General features: G+C 36.2%; 2 protein-coding genes across 2 annotated transcripts; one reads left to right on the plus strand and one right to left on the minus strand.

Annotated features, from left to right (window-relative positions):
• The first annotated feature begins 2946 nt into the window (after positions 1–2946).
• LOC104790692 (uncharacterized) lies at positions 2947–8242 on the plus strand. The gene is made up of 14 exons (XM_010516472.2): positions 2947–3836; positions 3947–4107; positions 4198–4301; positions 4619–4685; positions 5149–5241; positions 5318–5482; positions 5596–5736; positions 5812–5889; positions 6328–6440; positions 6572–6632; positions 6785–6952; positions 7063–7164; positions 7693–7782; positions 7871–8242. The coding sequence occupies exons 1-14, from the start codon at positions 3545–3547 to the stop codon at positions 7931–7933; spliced, it is 1698 nt and encodes a 565-aa protein (XP_010514774.2). The 5' UTR covers positions 2947–3544; the 3' UTR covers positions 7934–8242.
• Positions 8243–9305: 1063 nt separating this feature from the next.
• LOC104698830 (protein transport protein SEC24 B) lies at positions 9306–17987 on the minus strand. Its single transcript, XM_087452922.1, has 26 exons — positions 17834–17987; positions 17696–17719; positions 16558–17559; positions 16095–16274; positions 15908–15982; positions 15698–15796; positions 15393–15504; positions 15043–15170; positions 14550–14669; positions 14298–14378; positions 13923–14000; positions 13736–13828; positions 13389–13443; positions 13121–13197; positions 12849–12920; positions 12629–12712; positions 12164–12283; positions 12012–12080; positions 11702–11779; positions 11431–11569; positions 11157–11321; positions 10582–10727; positions 10314–10493; positions 10002–10090; positions 9881–9912; positions 9306–9779 (listed from the first exon to the last, which is right to left on the minus strand). The coding sequence occupies exons 3-26, from the start codon at positions 17491–17493 to the stop codon at positions 9670–9672; spliced, it is 3318 nt and encodes a 1105-aa protein (XP_087309048.1). The 5' UTR covers positions 17494–17559; positions 17696–17719; positions 17834–17987; the 3' UTR covers positions 9306–9669.
• Between the last annotated feature and the right edge of the window lie 329 nt (positions 17988–18316).

The raw sequence follows: 18316 nt of genomic DNA on the forward strand, positions 1-18316 counted from the left end.
TGATACACAAGCAAGCAATGATGTTGACTTGAAACTTACAAGTAGTATACACACTATACACAATCTTTGATGAAGGAATCGATTTTGTCGTTGGAAAAAGAAAACAATCAAACCAATCAAGATCTCATTATTCAAGTGATAATGTTTTTATTTTTGAATAATACAGATGGCCTATATATGTTAGTTAGGTACTCTTATCATTAGAGTATATATAGTTTACAGAAAAATCATAAAAACAAATCTAAGTCTAGTTCTACAGTATTTATAATTACCATTTAAATTTTAAAAAATCATTTTATTTTCATTTGTTTAATTGTATGTAAATAAATATCAAGTCTTTTTATTAAAATTAAATATTACTAAATCACACACACACACACACACACATGTACACATGTATATATATTGTTTTTATGAAAAATTGTATTACACAAAGTAAGGATTGTCGTTTATAAATAGTGATTTCCTTGTACCACAAAGGATTCTAGTTTTTTTTTTCTTAAATAAAGATTTCAATATCAAATGAATTTTGTTAAATATTGAATTAAGAAAAAATGAATTTAAGACGACTTAAAATATGAATATAAGACGATTAGAAAGGAAAAAAAAAATGAGTTTTGTTAAAACTAGCTAATGTAAGAAAAGCTAGCTCCATATTAAATTAAAAGATTATATAACTAATCAATTTATTGAAAATTATTGACATGTTTGAAGCTCTCCACTTAGTCAGACCCTCAACTACCGTACATTGGGCATATCAAGCATAGGAATTAGGAAAATTAAACTCCATTTTTTATTTATTGATTTGGATCCTATCAATGGTTTGATTTACTTGCATTATTTAGAGTTGAAATATGATTAGATTAAAACATCAGCATGCGAATTGTGTGATTGCAATTTTCCTCGTTAATATTAATTTATAAATATATTGACCGGCACTTTACGCGGGATAAGCAATTATATTAAAATATATTGATAAATTATGCGGATCATGACATATCAAATATATTTGGCACTTAGCTATGAAATAATTGTTAATTAAATTAGAGATCTTGGGTTTAGGATTGGAACTTGTTTTGTAATTGTTGCTGTATATTCACCAATTTTTCTTAAAATAATTCAGTTGACAAAAAAAAAATATCTTGGGTTTAATTAGAATCTAAATTAAAGAAGCTCGGCATAGCTCTCTACTAGGTAAACAAATATGGAGGACGGTTCCAAACCCCTTACAAGCCTTTCTATGGTCACGACCATTATATTATGCAGTGAGTAAACTAAAAAAGATTATAGAGTTCAATTAGTTCATATTCCAACATCTTTTCGGATATTCCTCCTAGAACTCATATTCCTTATAAGACCAACCTTAATCAAAACTGTAAGAATAAGTGGGTTTGTCGACAATAGGATTGTGGAGTGTAATAAAGATGCTCTTGAAGAAGTGTTTACACACTTATATACATGAGGATACTCCACTGATTCTTGCCACAATAGTGGGACCAAGGAGTGTAAAAGATTGCTAACTGACAACGACTCAAGCAAGTATTCAGTAAAGTGGCTATTGGGTAATGAGTCTGATGATGAAGGTTCCTCCTCACAGTCCTTCATTCGAGGGTTCAATTCTAAATTCTTCGTTTAGTAAGTTTTGGAAATTTTAGACAAAACCTAAATCTATGGAAAGCTCTTACTAACGCTTTGGTTGTTATATACAATATTAATTAAGTCGAAGTTAACAAAGGAAGCTAAATGTTTATGAAATTTGTTATGGACAAAGTGGTTTCAACCATTTTTCTAGTGAAGACATTTATTGGAATGATTGGATTACAATATGATGGAAACTTCGCTGTAAGCATTACATGATAGTGTATTAAAACCGAAAAAATATTAGGAATACAATCATACAATATCCCACATTAGAAGTTGAGTAGGATCTTAAGTGGTATATATAATATATGAGTCTCTCCACTAATTGCCAATTGATTTTGAATTGGAAGCCCAATCTAATATGGTATCAGAGCCTAGTCCACACATGCTCAATCCAATCCACAATCGGTTCGGCCCAATAGTTAGCCCACCGATTTATGCCCGAACAAATCAATCTTAAGTGGTATATAGAAAATATAGACCTCTTCACTCATTGCCAATTAGTTTTGAACTAGAAGTCCACAATCTAATAAAAAAAATATAGTTCTTTTGAATACATAGTTAGAGGTTTGACGTGGCCAATTTGGAAACTTTGAATTTTGACTAAATGTCAAATCGATCATTTTAGAGGTTAGAGAAGATTCTCAACCAACAAATGTGCGTCAGAACCCTGTTGTGTCTAGTCGTGCCATGCCAAATTGGACCAAAATTTGAGATGTGAAATCTGGATATGACATTTGGGAAAATGGGTTTACAATTTATACGTTTATGAGCCCAAGATTCACTTCAAATTATGTTGTTAATTAATTCAACGGAAGGTTTCCTCTCTCGATTGGAAAATGAGAAATGGACATGATGATTTGATTCTTAACTCTTGTCATTCTCTATCAATGCTCATTAAAATCAATAATCTCCTTATTTTTTCCCAACTTTTACGTAAGTCATCCAAGTCATATCGCTAGTATTTTTTGATCTTCTGATTATGAATGTTTGCAAATTAGAAGAAGTACAGTTGTATCTTGGGTAACCATCATAGTTTAAAACCATCACACTATACGAGGCGTTGGAAGATTTAAGGAAAATATCCAACGTTTCATCTTTGTTATTTTTCTTCACTTTTTCACAAAAATTTGAAATCTAATCAAATAGATTAAAAAAAATGATAGTAGATATAAGAAAGATGATAGTAGATAATTAGAGAAATCTCATTCTACATCCAAAGTAGAAGATGGTCCATTTGACTTTTAATAAAATTTCAACACATGCAAAAGAGCCAATGCGAACCTTCATTTCCTATTCAAACAATTTTTTTTTTTTTTTTTTTTTTTTTTTTTTTTTAAGTTTTAATACATCACCATATTTATTGTCTACTGCTTGTTGTGCTTGCAACGACGATTCCATCTTTACCCAAAACCCGGTCATTCCGATAAAACATCTTCACCAAAATATCCACTGCAAAAGATTCGAAATGACCAAGTTCCAACTTCCAACCACTGTTTGAGATGTGTTACCAAAAAAGAGTTGGAAACAATCTTCTCTTTTTGTTCTACTGCTCCGTACCTCGAATCTAAGAAGTGGGTATTGAACTTGACATTACATTTTCAGCCCCTTTTCAAAAAAAATAATCATGTGTTGTTGTTGTTCAAATGCCCACTTGACTCAGATCGTGCATAGAACGTTTCTCATCGAACCATTGCATTTTTTTTTTTTTTACACTAGATAAAAAAAAAAACAAAAAAACCCCAAGAAGTCAAATAACGATAAACTAGTGGTGAGACTACTAAAGGACTCATAAAACTAAAAAAAAAAAAAAGAAAAAAAAAACTGAGCTACGGATCAAATCCGAGATCTCTTCTTCTTCTTCTTCCACTTTTGTTGCACAAAACCCTAGATCCACACAACAATGGCGGATGAGAAGAAATCGAAGCAGAGACATCGAGTCATGGTTCTCGCATCCATGTATCCCGTCGTCGCGCTTATGCTTATACTCGTAGCTTGTGTCGAGCTTTGCGATGCCGCTACTGTTGTCGATGTTTATCGTCTGATTCAGTACGATATCTCCGGTGTACCGTTCGGTTCTCGTTTCTCATCTCTTAATCATCATGCTGCTTCTCTTAGCTTCCAACGCGGCGCCGATCTATCTCGTTCTGTACTTATACTTCCTCTTCGTGAGCTTGATATTGGTTTTGTTCAAGGTTCGATTTGGACTTTTTTTTTTTTGTGGATTGAGTTGAGTTACTCCAATCGGACTTTGATTTCGTTTGTTTTAAGGCTTTTTATAGATTTGTTTACATAAACGTTGCAGATTACATCTCGCAGAAGCAGTCGCTTGGTGGATTGTTGATTTTGCTTCCTCAGACGTTTAGGCCAGGGAACGTTGGTGGTGGAAGTCAAAGCTCTGAGAATGATGGGTTTAGGAACTTGTTAGCTCAACTTGAGAAGTTACTCGTACATGGAAACATACCTGTGAGTGTTGTTTTGTTTTATATGTGTTAGTTTAGTTGAACAGTACCTTTCATAGCTCTAATGGTGGTTGTCAACTGTTTACTCTTACAGTTTCCTGTGTACTTCGCATTTGAGAATGAAGAGACTGATGCTATGTTGGCTGATGTAAAGAAGAATGATGCACTTGGTCAGCAAGCTACTGCGACTACAGGCGGGTTAGTTGTTAATGATTATCCGGATTTTTTTCAGTGAGATGTTGTAGTGATATTTCCTTCTAGCAAACAGTTCTATGACAATCTAAGTATAACAATGACGATGTGTGACTTCAAGATTGGGGAGGCTACGTATTAAATGCTTAGTCTACTAGCATATTTTGTCTATGTAGGTAGATGCTTAAGCTTTATTGAACTGTGTATCAATATTTGAGTATGCTCATTCTGTTTAGGATATTGTTCATTTCAATGGAATGCTTAGTTATAAAAAAATTATTTCAGAATGTATGTAAACTATCTATATCTGTAACTATTTTCAGATATAAGCTTGTGATCTCTGTATCAGAGCCTAGGAAAATTGCATCTCCTACCATCACAAACATTCAGGTAATGCATTGAATTTAATAATTCCCGTAGCTTCAATTATTATGTAACTCGGTTTTGGGAACCTCAGCTGGCTATATTTATGATGAGTATAGTTGGCATGACAGCCAGTAGATACTTAGGTTGTTAAACTCTAATGGTCTGGTTTGTGATAGCATGAATTACTGCATCCTACAGTCCAATTTTCCTGCAATACATCACTTTTTCTTTTATCATCTCTATAGGAAGAGTTTAAGCTCATCCATTTTTCAGCAACAATGAATTTGGTGTGCACTTACCTCATGTTTAGTATCATTGAACCTAGGTTAAACGTTATTACTTCTTATTTTTGATCTGCCTGCTCCTTGTTAGTTACTCATTGGATCTGGATATGTGCTCTCACGCCCTCTTTCTCTATCTCTCTTGTGCTGTTTTTTTTTTGATGTGTGACATACAAAAAGTCTGAGAGGATTTAGTTTGTCTGTAGGGATGGCTTCCAGGATCAAGAGCAGATGGAGATTCCAACCAGCTTCCAACAATTGCTGTAGTTGCATCCTATGATACCTTCGGAGCAGCTCCGGTATGTATTATGAGTAGTGGATCATCTTACTATTGTGGTAGTATTAAGTATGTACCTGACTAAGTTGTGCTTGTAGGCATTATCTGTTGGAAGTGACAGCAATGGGAGTGGGGTCGTGTCGCTTCTTGAAGTGGCTAGACTATTTTCCATTCTGTACTCAAATCCCAATACAAGAGGAAGATACAATTTACTTTTTGCACTAACATCTGGAGGACCCTACAACTACGAAGGAACTCAAAAGGTAACTAGACCTTACTATCTTGATTCTAGTAAAACCATATCATTCCAGCATTTTTTATTTGGTGCATTTGCAATTTTGTTGGTATACTTTATTAAGAATCATATCTTCTGCAGTGGCTGAAGAGCCTTGATCAGAGGATGCGTGAGAGCATTGATTATGCCATTTGCTTGAACAGTGTTGGTTCTTGGGACAACGAACTATTGATCCATGTGTCAAAGCCTCCAGATAACGCCTATATAAAACAAATTTTTGAGGTAAAAACAGTGCATGAATTTTTGCAGTGACTAGCTATTACGATGGCTCACTGGTTAATGGATGCATTTTTGCAGGGCTTCTCTAATGTGGCAGAAGACTTGGGTTTTCAAGTTGCTCTGAAGCACAAGAAGATTAATATCTCTAATTCACGAGTGAGTCGATATTCCACGTTTTGAATTGATGCAAATGTCGAGAGTAGTTCTTAGTTTTGCATGCTCTTTTTCGTCTTGATCCCAGAAATCATAGGAGTCCAATTGATTGTTAGAACTGTGTTGAAATTTTGATAGTCGGAATTTCCCTCTCATGCTTTGAAAATGATAATGTTATGCCTCATTAAAATTGTTAGCTCCAGTAAGTGGCACTGCTTTACATTTTCAAGTGCTAATTCTTTATAATAACATACCCTTTGCTGGTTGAACAAAAAGAACCTACCTTGTGCTTAGTTAATTGATATTATTTTCGCTTCCTTTAGTTATCTTCTCATGCAGGGTTTTTTGAGATGTTTGACAATGATTTTGCGTCCGTCAATTGATTTTGCTGTTCATCACAATAGACCCTTTCTGATTGAATTGTGCTGCTGAATTATGTAGGTTGCTTGGGAGCATGAACAGTTTTCAAGACTCAGAGTAACTGCGGCCACTTTATCTGAACTTTCAACTCCACCTGAGTTACTGGAAAATACTGGAAGTCTGTCTGACACAAGGTAGCACTTACAAAACAAATCATCTGGTTTATGCATTCTAACGACCTATCTCGGTGTATACTTTTCTTTGTTCTATCCGTCAAGTATTTTCATTATCCTTCAGACTAAATATGACGATGCTCTTTCTGCAGGCAATTGGTGAATGAAGATGCTATCATTAAGGGTGTCAAGTTGGTGGCTGAAAGCCTTGCGGTAAACCAACCACTCATCTTAAGTGCTTACTTCTTGTTCTGTCGTTTATTTGGTTGGACGAGAAAATGTCATACAAATACATGGAACGTTGCAATTTTGTATTCTTGTTATTTATCCTGATAATTGACTTAAATATTTATTGACTCCTGCAGAAGCATATCTATGGTCACCAAGGAAAAGACATTAAGATTTTTGCTGATGACAGTAGTTTGGCTGTAAATCCCTTCTATGTGAGATCATGGTTGGATCTTTTGTCACAAACCCCTCGGGTGGCACCGTTTCTCTCAAAGAACGATCCATTAATCATGGCTCTGAAGAAGGTATATCCTCTATTTCTCACCATGTTATGTCATGGCTTTTTTCGACCACATTCCACCTGGCGATTGTATATGATTTTCTGGTGTTAACTACGTGTGATACCTCTTGGCAGGAACTTGAGGAATATACCGCTGAAGTGAGTGTTCAACATGAATCTTTAGACGGAAGTTTCACCTTTTACGACTCAACAAAGGCTAGCCTTAACATATACCAGGTACATTTAAATATGAGAAATTCCTTTAAATACCACTAAAAAAGTTTTTTTTTCCAAAAATACCACAAAAGTTTTTTTTACCAAAATTACCACAAACACAAAAAAAAATGATTTTCAAGGATGTAGAATTTTTTGTTTTAGGTTTGGGTTGACACATTTAGTTTTAGGATATAGTTTTTAGGGGTAGGGTTTAGTATTTAGAATTTAGGAATTAATTTTTAGTATTAAAACTTTAATTCAATTATGTGGTATTTTTGGAAAAAATACATTTTAGTAGTATTTTTGGAAAAAAAAAACTAAATTGTGGTATTTTTGGAATGAAAACATATTTTAGTGGTATTTATGACAATTGCCCTTTAAATATTAAATAAGATTAGCTTTGGTCTTGTGATAAAGAGGGCCTTTCTCATCGTGTGAGAAACTCACAAAATCCAAATCAAATAACATATGATCAAAGGCTTTACTCAAATGCAATTTCCTCGGAGGTTTTCTTTTCGTTGAACCAAAATTTGATGTTTGTATCTGTAGGTGGCGAGTGTAACATTCGACTTGCTCTTGCTTCTGGTGTTAGGATCATACTTGATAGTGCTTTTCAGTTTCCTTGTCATCACAACTCGGGTAATTATAAAGAACTCGTTTATCTCTACTACGGCTGTGTTAACTATAAAAGCAAATTTAACACGTGTTTTGTTTAAAATGGTGACAGGGTTTGGATGACTTGATAAGCTTATTTCGCCGGCCACCTTCCCGGAAAGTGAAAATGGCATAATTTTTATTTTCTTCCTTGCCGGTAACTTAATATTCTTCTCATCCCTTTTTTTTTTGGCGATTCGCTCTCAAGATTTGTTTCGTGAGTCGTTAGAACTCGAATCATGAAGAATTCGCAAGAGAAGAAGCAGAAAGAAAGATGAGTGTTGGAATGAGTTTTTGGCCCCCCTTCGACTTTTTTGTTTGGTTGTAATGCCTCTCTTTATCAGCGATTGGCTTCTTATTATTTTGCATGGGCGGCAAAGAAAATAAGATCTAAACGTTGTAGTTTTCTTTTTTGGTTTAAATTAGTATTTTTCATTGCCTCGTATTAGTTAGTGCACCCAAAAGTCAAATAATAGCCCAATGCAACTCACCATGAGTCATAGTTAGTACAGTTACGAATGTTCCAATATTTAAGGAAGTGGTTAGATCGAAAGTCAGATTTTCTTGTAACACAACTGAGATTGAATGACGAAAGGGCTGAGCTTTCGAGAGTAAAATAAAATGGACTTTTTGTTGGGGTGGAGTGCGAAGCCTGGTGTACCAGCTACTGGATAAGTAAGACCGAGAAGAATTATTAAGGCGTATCATACGCTTGTCGTACCATAAGCGACTAGGGTGCAGTGGCGGATCTAGAAAAAAAATTTAGCCAGGGCAAATTTTAACTGAAACGGAAAAAAAATTCTATAAGAATTCAAGTTTTTTGGTGAAAAATATAACTCAAATTTTATTTAAGAAAGGCAACCCATTTAAAAAATTTGGTTAATTTTTTAAGTAACACAATGCTATTAAAAGTATATGGGGTTGTAATATTGGTAAAATAAATAGACAAATTGGACTTTTAACTTGGGTTTGTATAGATTGGAAGACGCATTTGATGTCAAAAACGTGTGAATATAGAAAAAACTGAGTAACAAGGACAAAAAAATATTTATTACCAGGGGCATAATTCAAAACTATTATAAAATAGTATTAGTCTAAAAAAAATTTGACAGTGGCAACTGCCCCTCCCTACTCTTTGCCACTGCCCCTCCCTGCTCTAACGTGGATCCGCCCTTGGTAGGGTGGTCAGTTTAAATGCTAGTGGTTAGACTTAGATACGCTGAAAATAATCTGCTCTACGTTGGAAACAATTTCATTTGCTGCTTAGACACGTTTTGATGAGCTTTTTCAGTTTCGTTTTTACTGACAATTCGCTTTGAACCCAACCTGGTAACGAACAGAAAATCCTATTGAACTTCCTATTTTTCATTCACCATCTAAAACTTTTTACACCGACGAACTAGAGAGAGATGATAATGAACTATTAATATTTCAACTTAGGAAAAAATAATTTGACTGGAGTTGAAAGCAACAGAACAAATTGCAAAAATGCAGACAACACAAGAGGATTAGATCCGGAAAAAACTGTCATAAATATTGGAAAAACTATTTCTCAAGTAGAACACTACAAAAAAGACTCTTGTATAAAAATTTAGGCAGAAGAATATATCTAGCTCTCTCTCTCTCTCTCTCTCTCTCTCTCTCTCTCTCTCTCTCTCTCTCTCTCTCTCTCTCTCTCTCTCTCTCTCTCTCTCTCTTTCTATCTTCCACTGAATATAGAACTTCTCAAGCACACAGGAACTTAGAAGAATAATTATAAAGTTTCCAGCCGAAAAGTATGTACAAAGGAAGAAGATTGTCTTTCCTTTTTCTTTTGTTCTTCTAAATCTAAGATTCCAAAGACACCGAAACAGAGGAGACTAGAGAGACCTCTCAGTTCAGTTTGTGTTGGATTTGACGGTGAACTGAAACGAGAAAATCAACGTACGAGGGTCCACCCGATCCCCTGTCCTCTACCATATACGATTGGAACAACATATTTCCTGAGAGAAACAAGAGTGCAAGACTGATAAATCTCTGCTATCCGAAAAAATGTGCAAGGATCATTGAATTTATAAGTTAGCTATGCTAAGAGTTAACTCACCTGCTGGATCTCCTTTCCTGCACAATTTAATGCTGCAGAGGGAGAGAACACAAATAGAGTTAAAGGTTAGAACGGTACTCACTCCAGGAGAATAAACAAGATAGTGAGACTTTTAAGGTACCGTAGGTAAGAACTTCTTTGTCCCCTTATTTCATTCACCACCTCATTGAACTTCTTTGATAGCGGATTATCATACTGTTGCAGCACATACTGCGAAGAAAACATAGTATCATGTTAAGCAGGTTTAACCAACTTAAGAAAAGTGTTTCATCTTTCATATTCTTAATAATGTGATCAGTAAAGTATGGTGAAACAATCATTTTGGAGCGTTAAACATGGGATGAACAAGTGATTCTATTAGTGCAGTATCAACAATTAGGTAACAGCCAGATCCTACAGAATATACCATGTGCTAAGATGGTGTTTAGTTTACCTGACTTGGAATTTCAGCAGCTGACCAAACATCAAAGATCTTCTGTAGGATATCTGAATTTACTGATTCCCCAATATATACCAAACCATCTTCACCGTTCTCAAGGAAAAATACTCCCTCATCGCTAAGGTGTTCACTTTGTAATGGGATGGGAGAAGGAACCACGTTTTCTTCATTATCCTGATATATTAAAGAACAATCATCAAAACTTTTGAAATAGAGAAAATTAAGGAATAACATTACCAGAGCTAAAAGTTTAGCTTCATACCTTTGCATCTAGGTCATGAACAGCAATCATCCTTGGATAGACTAGGGGGATAGCCAAAGGAGTAGACAATGAAGACACATGGTTTATCCAAAATGATCGGTCATCAATTCTACCGTCCGCTCTTAACCCCACACCTTTTGTTAAAGCTGGAAAGGATAAAAAGTGAGATCACAAGTTGCATTGAAAAATGGACAAAACAAAATACAAAGCAAGAATAGTATCCGTAAATCACAGAACAGGATTAAATACATCCTAATGAAATGTAATAAAACAGACAATTACATTTTAGTGAAAAATTGCTCTCGCATATGACAAGTATCAAGCATGTAACAATGTCTCAAAAGCCACACGAAAAGCAGCAAAGTTGGCAGAGAGGGAGGACAGCCGTACCTAAAAGCTTTTAATGCATGCACAAATTTCTCTATTTGTATATTAATATCCCAAATAATTCTAAGGCAAGAATCAGCTTTTGATTCAAAACAAGGCATATAAGATGTCTTGCACAATGGGCAAACCAACCTAAAAAAGGTGTAAATTTTTTTGTTTCAAATGGATTGCAAGTGACAAGGAAATACCGAGAGTATATAGTGGCAAAAGCTTGAGTGCTTCAGGAAGAATAAGTTGTCCGGTTGATGTAACTGTAGCGCAGAATTTACGATAGGAATGTAGTATGGTGATGCAACTATTAGTTGCTTGCTCTTTTACCAACGGAAGTGCCTTGGAAGGAATATCATTAGCCGCTACATAAGAAAACAACATATGTAAGTTATATATTACCCTGAATGGGTTTTTGTGCTAATATCATTACATGGCTAGCAGTAGAATACGAGCCAAAATAAAGACACCTACCTTGTTTCAGCATACAAGCAAATTGGGAATCTAAGTCAGCTGAGCGGAACAAGTTACTGAGCATGTTTGTACAAGGGAGTGATAAGTTAAGAACCCTAATTCTTCTTTCTCCAGATATGGTGGTATACAGAAGGGCACACTGAAAACCAAAGAAAAATCATAAAAAGAGCGTAAACACTTCGTAAAATGATACAATTTACCAACATTTCGGCAAAGTAAGATCTTGCAAAAACTATTTTTAATGGCTAATTGACATGAGTACAAAGTAAACCTGAAAACCGCATTCAGCTCCATCTTGTAGTTTGTCATCATGCTTTAATGTCACCATTACAGCTTTGTCACAGTCAATCTGCATGGCACACATGTCTCGTCAGAAAAAGAGACAAATTTATACCAAAGTGCTTCTCCAGGTAAACTTGCAGAAAAAACACGTGTTTCCCTCTTGACTAGTATTATAACTTTTTAGGTAAAAAAAGCAACATGAATATTCCGTAGTCCCAAAACCACAAAAGAGAAATATTCATTTTTTGTACTGACACAAAAAAGACAAGTAATCGTAAATTTGAAGAGGATGCACCCACCGCAGGTAGATCAATGTCAGTTGGTATGCGTTTACAGAAGTTCCCTGAGTAATCTTGCACTTGAATACCCTACAATCATCAAGAGGGTATTCATCAATATACCCTCAAGCTAAATTTTGACTTAGACAGAGCTCTCTGCCACAAAACATTACCTGACTGCATCTGACTCTCATGACAGCCTCAAAACCTTGTGGCCTCGTAATATTCCATCTAAGATCGTTGTATAACTTGGGGGGATCTGAAAGAGCTGAGAAAGGGTAATAGCAATAAACCTGGAAACAATTATAATGGAAAGTAAAAGTCAAAACATTGAGCTCAAAGTCAAGATCCCCAGGAAGTCGTATCCAGTAAGACAAAATTTCACAGGAATTTAAGAAAGGGTGATGCACATGCCACAGTAATACAATAGGCATATGCTTCCTTTTTTTGGTCGAGACAATAGACACATACTTCCATGCGAAAAATAATATATTTAAGTATAGAGACAAGATCCACTCTGTTAACAAGTATTCTTATTGAACTATGTAGTTATATATCACTAATGGAAACAAAAGCAAGTCCTTTTCGACTAAAAGAATTAGTAATACCCTGAAAGGATAAAGAATATTTAAATCTACCTGTCCTCCAGTTGTTCTTGGGATGTCAGAAATTGAAGCCATGTCAACATAGCCTTGAGTTGTGATAAACAAATCTACACAGACCTGAGACATGTCTGGATGCATTAGAGAGGGTAAAACATTGCAACAACTAAGAGAACGAAAAACGCAGTAGATGATTGATATGCAGATGGAAACACTATTGGTTATATTTTTCCCACATAAATCCATTCTGGTATACCTGGTATTCAGCAAATTCAATAGCCATGGTCTTTAAAGTTTTTTCTGCTGGTTGTAGTAATTTATGGGCCTCCTGAAATCATATTAAAAGAGGATTTACTTTCAGTAATGGCACATAGCAATATCAGGACAGATGCCATTCAAGTTTCTAAACAAAAGAAGCCAGCAAAAGAAAACCAAAGACATGCATTTTAAAAACTATTTACTTCAAGACCTCTAACGCATAGGTCAGAATGCACTATAAGGAAAAAAAAGAAACAAATGCATCTGTACCTTTTCACCCGCAGAGGCATTAGCTCTACCATCGGCCTCTCTAGAAGAAAGTGCTCCAATGCCAACAGAAGGCAGAACTATGGAAGAGATGGTAATCATATCATTTAAGTTATACAAGTAAGAAGAAGAATAAACTCGTACTAAAAAAAGATACAAAATCATCAACGTGCGTAGATATATTTCAGGTGATTCAAGATATATTGATGCATTCCAAGTGATTGGACACAAAAGCATTAGTCTGATGGCCCAAACATAATAAGTAGCAAACCTGATTGAAACACCATGAGCTTTCCTCCAGTGCTCTTCATAGCTAAGAATGCGGCCTAGGAGGAAAAAAATTGTAGATACGTTACAATGGCATAAAGGAGAGAAATAGACCTAACTTCCATCATTTTGCCAAATGAAAACTGTGATTACACTTAAACTGATTCAAAGGGAGTCTTCACTTTGCTACATCACCAGCCCCATTGGCATTTACCCACGAAAACCAACTTAATTTCTTTTATTATTTTCCCAAATGATTAATTGATACTAATTAGTCGCCACGTAAAATTGAAGATACCATCTAACCGCAACCGATTTATACTTAAGCATTTACATTTGGCAATCGCATACCTTAACTGCTGCACCAAAGGCAGATTCAGGACTCTTACTTTCCTGAAACATGGTTGGGATACTTTCCAGCAAAATCTCTAGGTGTTGACGGCACTGAATTTCAGTAGAATAACAGAGAATAAGAAAGAGATTAAGAACTGACACTGTAAATAATATTAGCAGGGCACACACAATGACAAGAGCTTACCTCAGATAGCTGAACAATGACATCTGTTTCTAAAGGTGTATACACATCTTGAACATCAGGAACAATGAGCATCAACGGCTGCATGTAAGCAGAACAAACAAATTCACATGGGAGTCAGCAAAACCTTATCCTAACAAGAAAAAGAGTACTCATTCTTGATAGCTAAAGTAACAGCGAAGTGGCATTCAAGTGAGGGAAACAAAACAGTATAAATTTTTTCATCAAAGTGACAGAAATTAATTCTTTGCCGCAAGATAACATCTTCGCATCTATGATACTTAAGGAAGAAAGGTCTCCGCAGAAAAAGATAACTCCATTTCCCCTTTTAAATAGTTTGGCATAAGAAATAAGGAAATAAATAGCATAACAAATCACCTGCTGCAGTGCACGCTTCAAATTATAAAAGTGAATTGTTGAGTCAAATGTGGCAATTCCAACAAATGTCCTAGGGCCTTCCTGCAAAATGCATACAAGACTTTCTTAAAATAATGATATAACGGAACATGTCTATTTAGAATCATAACTCTAGTTAACATAGCCTATCCTAATTTTCCAACTCAGCCGTTTAGAAAAAAAAAAGGAAATTAAAATTTCATGTCTATCATTGGAAAGAGCGAGAAAAATTACAGGAAGGTCTGAGAGGACTTGCTGGATTGCACCGCAAGCAGCTGCAGTTGCACCTGTTTGAATCGCATTCATTGAGACATCAATGAGGAAGAAATATACTGCTGGCATTGGATCTCGTACCTGTAAAAAAGATACTGATATTTATCTCCACCTGGTTTCAATGGACCAATTTCGCATTACCAAGAAATTATAAGAATCATACTTCCTATTCCAGCATAGAAACTCAATATCTTAGCTCAAACGCAAAACTTAATTTTCAAGGGTAGTTCTAAATCTGTGGATCAACATTGGTAAGAGGTGTAGCAATAATAGAGAAAACACAATTTCTGCCTTAGTAGAAGTTCCCATCTTCTGAAAACATATGAATACGAGTACTGACTACTTCGTAAAAAAATTTGGTATATTGTCTGAGAGCTGATAAAAGAAAACTGACATCTGATAACGACATCACAGAAATTTGGCATAAAATTATCAGAAACATTCACAAACTAACCATATATTCTTTTGTAGCAACAAAGTCAACAGTTCCCCTACACAGTTCAGGCCTATCATCAGCATCCCTACGTCTACCATCAGGACCCAGATTACACTGGTAGTCACGAGGAGTCTCATCAGTGTATCCTGTGAAAAGAAAGTTGATGAGAAAATTGACCAAAAAAATATTCAACATGATCAAAATCCTAAAGTGATTATGGTGAATACAATTCAAATGAGGCCAAATTCTAGGTGAATTCCAAATTTACATAATATTTCTTTGATTTTTTAACTTTAGTACCGACTATTGCACCTGATATAGCAGTAACTCAATATATATGGTTTTATATACAGAAACAGTTATATTACCACACAAGTTACATATGAACTTCCTTCCTTGGTCAATGAATTTCATGAAAGGATTCATGTATCCCTTACAACGTGAACATCTAACAGGGCCACTCTCACCAAAGTCCACAACCTGCTCAATAATATAGCTTCATGTCAACATGAATCTTTTTTTCTATAATTGTTAGATCCTATATTTAACTGGTTACTAAAGAGGCTGATCAATAACACAAGAGAAGACAATAAAATATAAACAGTACAAACAACGAACTTCATAATGCTTTAAGTGGTCAGAAAAGGGAGTGTGTTAAAGAGTATAATGTTACTTGAATAGGCTCTTCAGATGGATGAGAAAGCGCCATTGGTTGGACTATTAATGCCAGTTGCATACCAGATGTAGATAGAAGATCAACAGTACATGGGATCTACGGATACAGGGAAGCAAGGTATCAATATTAAGGTCAAGGGACACAATAAAACAATACTTGAAACACAAAGAATTACATTTGGCTCAAGACATTTTGCTTTACGATTACCTGATTGATTGTGCATCGCATGTAACGCGGGCTGCAATTTCCAGTGTCTCTAGTAATATAATGAACAGTAGTGGGCTGTAAAAAGGAAAAAACCAAAAAAAAGGAGATTCAGGGGAAAAAAATAGCAGTTTTACACTCTCGCTTAAGATCAAACAGTAATTTCCAAAATTAGAATTATATGACATACTGGTGGAGGATTAGCCTGATTCTGCACGCGAGTTTCGTACACAATTGGACTGGAGCTTGAACCTGGCCTTGGTATCTGATTGATATCAATCTTTGAGGGGCTAGAAACAGAGGTCATTGATTGATTTGGCATTGGACCCATGCCATACATTGAACCAGGAATACCAGGAGCAGAAGGTATCTACAATTTTTCAAAGTTGTAAAGCAATCATAATGTCACACATCAGTTGTGAAATAGAAGAAAGGCAAAAATCTAAAGATACTACATTAATTGTCTCCTATTGTAATACTAGGCAGAAGGATCCATAACTTAATATTGTTCGCTTCTGGAAAGATCCACAAGTCACATCAAGAATAGGTTTAACTATCATATCTATAAGACATCGCATTTTTCATCAATTTATAAGTCGATTGGACAATTACTGCTAGACAAGAACATACATCATGAGCTTCAGTAGATGTACCTGCTGTGGTGGAGCTCCATAAGGAAAGCCTCCTCCTGGCATGGGTGGTCTGCCATAAGGGGCACCAGGAAAAGTTGGTGGCGGAGGCAGTGAATGAGCAGGAGGCGAAGATAATGGTGAATTTCCTGAAAAAGGACCTGCAATAGGAGGCTGTCCATAGAGTGGCGGTGGAGCCATCATAGGACCACTTGGGAACTGTGATCCTCTAGGAAATGCCCCTGGACCCATCATCGGAGGAGGAGGCCCATTACTCAACGGACCGCCAGGCATGCCAGAGGGAGGAGGGCCATTACTCAACGGACCACCAGGCATGCCAGAGGGAGGAGGCCCATTATTCAACGGACCGCCAGGCACGCCAGAGGGAGGAGGCATGGACATGCCAGGTGCCATAGGTGGAGGTGAACCAAAACCAAAAGGGCGAGCTCCTGTCGGAGGAGGTGCAGCTACACTTCCTGGTGGACCTGAAGCTGGGCCACCACCAGGCTGAGGAAACGACGAACCACCACCAATCAATGGGCCGGTCGATGGTCTAGAGCCAAAAGGTGGCTGATTAGAAGGCGGAGCAGCGGGTCTTCCTCCTTGAAAATTTGATGGAAACCCACTAGGCTGCGATACCTGAAGAGGACCACCTGGTCTAGCCATCGCAGCAGGAGGAGGAGGTCCAGGCCTAGCCATTGGAGAAGGCCTTGGTTGTTGTTGTTGAACCCCATAAGAAGGTGCTGATTGAGGAAACGGTGGTGGTGACTGACCAAAAGGTGGTGATGGTCTAGGACCTGAACCAGGCATAGGAGGAGGTGGCCGGTTCAAGTTCAAATTCTGCATATTAGCAGCTAAAGAATTGGGGTTTCCTTGTGAACCAGGGACGAAATTAGGAGGAGGACCAGAGTTTTGAGGATTGTTAGGTCTTTGTGCTCCTGGAGGCACTGGAGCAGCCATGCTTGATTGTTTACCAAACAGATCAAACAAATCCAAATTCCACGTACGTTTTACGAGTTTACAAATCTACGAAACCAAATCAAAGATCATCATCATCATCAACGAATGCAACAAAAACAAAACAACATCAAATTCCACAATTAGCGAGAAAGCGTAAGCGATCTATGATGAGAAATCAATTAAAAAAAAAAAACTGAATTACCTGTAAACACGAGAATCCTCGGATCTGTGACAATGAGAAGGAAAACAAAAAAAAAGGATCAGATCTGGAGAATTCGGATTGAAACGATTAGGGTTTAAGGGAGATCAAAGAGAGCCAAATGCAACAAAGATCACGAACCTGGAGAGATTACGAGTGATGAATGTATCGGTGAGTGAGAGAGAGAGGAAGGAGAAGGAAGAAGCTATGAGGACGGAGGAGGCCTTTGAAGGTACTGTATATAATATAAAGCGTTTTTAATTAAAACAAGTAACGGGTGCGTCTTATCGAACCCGTGGCACTTGATACAGATCCGGATTGATATTGAACCGGACGATCGTGAGCTTTTTTTTTGCTAATTTTAGTCCGGTTTGTGTAATTTTGGTTCGGTTTAATCTTTTTTATACATATGAAAAGGAAAGTATCATATAAAGTGAAAGTATGACATTGTCTATCCAATTAGAATTTAACATATCATCTCTATTTTGTATTTAACTTAAATTTATTATTATTATTATTATAGATAATATAGATTATCAGCTTCGCCTAATGTTAATTATTTATTAGTCTGCAAATTATAATTATGATAACTTCAAAGGAACATTTTTTTTTCTTTTTTTTTGT

The sequence above is a fragment of the Camelina sativa genome, chromosome 6, assembly GCF_030686135.1.
Source record: "Camelina sativa cultivar CO46 ecotype springtype chromosome 6, ASM3068613v1".
NCBI lineage: Eukaryota > Viridiplantae > Streptophyta > Magnoliopsida > Brassicales > Brassicaceae > Camelina > Camelina sativa.

Bases quoted from the DNA above. Each gene is read 5' to 3' on its own strand.
- LOC104790692 (XM_010516472.2), top strand. From the start codon at position 3,545: ATGGCGGATGAGAAGAAATCGAAGCAGAGACATCGAGTCATGGTTCTC. The intron at 5,242-5,317 runs GTATGTATTATG...TTGTGCTTGTAG, and splicing joins ATACCTTCGGAGCAGCTCCG to GCATTATCTGTTGGAAGTGA. The intron at 5,890-6,327 runs GTGAGTCGATAT...TGAATTATGTAG, and splicing joins TTAATATCTCTAATTCACGA to GTTGCTTGGGAGCATGAACA.
- LOC104698830 (XM_087452922.1), bottom strand. From the start codon at position 17,493: ATGGCTGCTCCAGTGCCTCCAGGAGCACAAAGACCTAACAATCCTCAA. The intron at 13,829-13,922 runs GTAAGCTCTTGT...ACTGAAATTCAG, and splicing joins TCATTGTTCAGCTATCTGAG to TGCCGTCAACACCTAGAGAT. The intron at 12,713-12,848 runs GTATACCAGAAT...GACATGTCTCAG, and splicing joins TTGAATTTGCTGAATACCAG to GTCTGTGTAGATTTGTTTAT.